Source organism: Anthonomus grandis, chromosome 4 (assembly GCF_022605725.1).
Source record: "Anthonomus grandis grandis chromosome 4, icAntGran1.3, whole genome shotgun sequence".
In the NCBI taxonomy this organism is placed as follows: Eukaryota; Metazoa; Arthropoda; class Insecta; order Coleoptera; family Curculionidae; genus Anthonomus; species Anthonomus grandis.
The window spans coordinates 18,140,822-18,144,369 of NC_065549.1; the positions used below are offsets into that span (position 1 = coordinate 18,140,822).

At 32.3% G+C, this 3,548-nt stretch overlaps 1 protein-coding gene across 1 annotated transcript; it reads right to left on the bottom strand.

Annotated features, from left to right (window-relative positions):
* Window positions 1–378: 378 nt before the first annotated feature.
* LOC126735572 (uncharacterized) lies at window positions 379–2,651 on the bottom strand. Its single transcript, XM_050439602.1, has 3 exons — window positions 2,150–2,651; window positions 1,919–2,091; window positions 379–1,024 (listed from the first exon to the last, which is right to left on the bottom strand). The coding sequence occupies exons 1-3, from the start codon at window positions 2,609–2,611 to the stop codon at window positions 457–459; spliced, it is 1,203 nt and encodes a 400-aa protein (XP_050295559.1). The 5' UTR covers window positions 2,612–2,651; the 3' UTR covers window positions 379–456.
* Between the last annotated feature and the right edge of the window lie 897 nt (window positions 2,652–3,548).

Sequence of the window (3,548 nt, forward strand, 5' to 3'; positions counted from 1 at the left end):
TCATGGTCTTGTGATTTCATATGTTTACAAAGATATCTTTTTCATTCCTTTCTTGAAACAGTGACCGAAAAGTTTAAAAAACGCAAAATGTTAAAAATAATTTTCTTTGTCTTTTCCGTTCTCGTTCATAAGCAGTTGTGTAGGGGCCTTTATAAAAATACCGTTTTTTTAAATATATTTCACAAATCAAACAGCTCTGCATTATATATACTTTATTTTCGACGACGTAATAAGTAGCCCTTGAAATTTCATACTAAAGTTATTCAACACTAAATAAGTATTATGAATTTGGCTTCTTAAGAAATAATAAAACAATACATTTTTCCTAATAAAAAAGCAATTTTCAAAATATTTACTATTTTAAATGAAAAAATAAAATACTGTCAGAATTAATAATTTATTTACTTTAAAATTTCGTATTTAAAATTGCTTTGTTCGATCTTTTACCTTTCTGTTCTACACTCTTAAGTATTTTGATATTATGTAGGTTGAGCTATTTTTGAGTTGCACTTCATGTTTAGGAAAATCTTGACGTTGGTACAGATTATCATCGCTTTTTATACCAAAGCATAACAAAAAATTATTGTACCACCTCGTTTGTTTCAACATTTTGTATATAGAGCTACGAAATTGAACTCCGCGTTCGGTCGTATCTTTTTTGAAATATATTTCATCTGTATTGGTCATTGAAGAACTTTTTGATACAACATCTCTGTGTATTGCAATATATTTCTCCAATACTGGATCCACTTCAGGTAGTTTTTTACAGACATTTTCTTGATTTTGCTTATTTTTTACGTAATTTTCAATATTTTCAAAGAGTTCCATTTTTCTTTTGGCGGAAATATTAGGGTTTACTTTTAAATGGTCGTCCGCTTTTAAGTATTCGCCTAGTGATTGTGTTGATTTACGATATACTACATTATCTTCGGTAGCAGGTATGGGAAAGGAAATTCTGCCAATGCTTTCAAATACGAAGTTCCCATCATAGAAGACATTTTGATCCTTTTCACTTAATTGATGCCTACAAAAATTAAAATAGCTGGAAAATATTTACAATATTCAAAATTGAAAAATACAAATAGCAAAATCTTTTGCTTAACTTTTTATTTGCTTTCACGGAAAATATCGTTTCCAGAAAATATTGTTTCATAAAAGGCTCAACAAAAATTGTTCGTTTTAGTTTCGCAAAGAAACTTATGGGGCGTGACAAACTTTTCTGCAAAGTTCAAATAAACCCTTTTTTACCCAATTATTCGTTTTTTAATATTTATTTCGTAATATTCAAAAACAAATAATATCTTTCCTATATTACGACACATTATTAAATTTCGGATTAGACGTCCTACGTATACTTTAATAGTACAATTTTTATAAATCTATTATTTTCATTAACAATAATCTATTATTCTATCTATATATCTATTATTCTGGCAATACAAATACCTAGGTACAATAATGTATTATGTTTTATTTAGTATAATATAATATATGTTTTTATCTAAATCAGCCATTTTTTTAAATTTCACTTTTACTTTTTTAAAAGCATCTTTTACGCTAATAAAGCGGCCATACGCAGCAGTGGAGGATTCTCAGATGGTAGAATAGATTTCAACAGAGAAGCCAAAAGTGGTAACACATTTAAACGCCCGAATCAAAATTTACGACGAAAAAACTGTCGAATTATTTCCCAAAAATGTTATCCTGACGAATTTTAAATGTGCTATTCATCACGAATACCATGCATATCTCGAGAGATATGTACGCTAAAAAAAATATAAATACCTATAACATAATAATACTTGTCAGAAATCACCGTCTTTCGCCCCTCTTTTTATTATTTACTATTTGGCGAGTCCAAGCCGTAGCTTGCGTAATTCTTAAAGAATATTTATAGCTGTAAAATTATTTTCATTACCTGCAGTTTATAGGATGTTTCTCAAAAACTAAAATTTCTAACTGACACTCATTTTGATGGATTTTTGGTCGGTTTTCTAAAATACTATGTATATTTGTCGTGCTTTTTTTCCAAAATAAATTGTCTAAAAATGGCGTAGTATTTATGCCAGTATTTGACATATTGAATTCAGTCTGAAACCAAAATGATTCTTAAAAAGTTATTAGGACCAAATATTAAATAATGACTTACAATAGTAGCAAACATTGTTGTAGTAGTGTTTACTTTTTTAGTATCATGTGATGATGTTTCTGCTGTTTTATATAAAGTAGGGTCGGTATTATTTAGGTGATCAGGAGTTAAAGTGGATTCTGTAGCTGTCTCTGCTGGTTGTGTACTACTTGCATTGGCAGTTTCATATGAAGAGTCATTAGGTGGTAAACTACTGTTAACATCACTAATATCCTTTGACTGGTTCTCAACACGGTTTGAGGAGTCTTCTTGCGTACCAGTTTCACTCTTTTGCGTATGATTGGTAACGTTTGGTTGACCACCTATCTGAATGGGAGATGAAGTGGCTTGAGGATTGGAAGAGATACAGAGCGATCCATCTCCGTTGGGCTGATGATTTTTTCTACAGGTAGTTATGGTGATTACGACGGGCTGTTTGCCCCTTTCTCTTCCGCAGACGCAGATCCGTCGTGAATTTGACATGTTTTAGTGATGTTGTGATTAGACCTCATTTTTGATGTTTGGTAAATGTTATTTGTTGACAGCTAATAATTGTCATATTCAGAAAAATATTAGACGCCATGTTTAGGATTAACAGATGGAAATAGTTTCGATACTCCTTAGCTTGTACATGTAGAAAGGGGAGATTCCTAACAGAGATAGGCAAACACATTGAAAATGCCTCTGATACCGCGGTACCAAAGAGCCTTGTTCCTGATATGGTGTGAGTGAATATCATCATAGAAATGTAAACTGCAGCACTTTCTATAGTTCAGATAAGAAATCACTCTTATACATCTGCGTTGTAAGGCAAATATTTTGAACATATGAGCAGAGTGACTCCAATTAAACAGATAGTAGGTCAATACAGAGTGCCGCCAGGTGAATCCCGAAGTCAGAGTGACACCAAGGAAAGTTACAACTTTATCCAAAATACAATTTAGAGAAAAAAATATCTTTTTGGTTTTATTGTTCTGATATAAGCTTAATCGATTAAATAGGCTTCACTCCCCCAGGTCACTACATGACTGATCAGCTGTAATATCCAGACTGGATATGTTTTTGCGTTCAGCAATTAAGGATATTGTGCGTCAGCATAAAGATACAGATGCAAGAGAACAGCTAAGAAGATAATTGAATTACATCAGAAACAGAATAAGCCGAAGAACGGAGACCTACGGCATGCCATATGTCATCAGTAAACTCTGGTACCTTCCACTCTCAAAATGGACATAATGTGTCCTGCCTGCTAAATAGGCCTGAAGCAAGTTAATACTTGAATTGCTAAGTCTATAATAGACGAGCTTTTAAGGAAGTATACTATGCTCACCATAATCGAAAGCTGACAAATCGTAAAATATTTCACACAGGTCCCCTGACCCCTATATCCGTCGAATGTTGATGTCTAAAACTATGTTGC

Excerpts from the sequence above, each read along its gene's own strand:
- LOC126735572 (XM_050439602.1), bottom strand. The coding sequence starts at position 2,611 with ATGTCAAATTCACGACGGATCTGCGTCTGCGGAAGAGAAAGGGGCAAA. Across the intron at positions 2,092-2,149 it reads CAACAATGTTTGCTACTATT|ACTGAATTCAATATGTCAAA; the intron begins GTAAGTCATTAT and ends TTTTGGTTTCAG. Across the intron at positions 1,025-1,918 it reads AAACATCCTATAAACTGCAG|GCATCAATTAAGTGAAAAGG; the intron begins GTAATGAAAATA and ends TAATTTTTGTAG.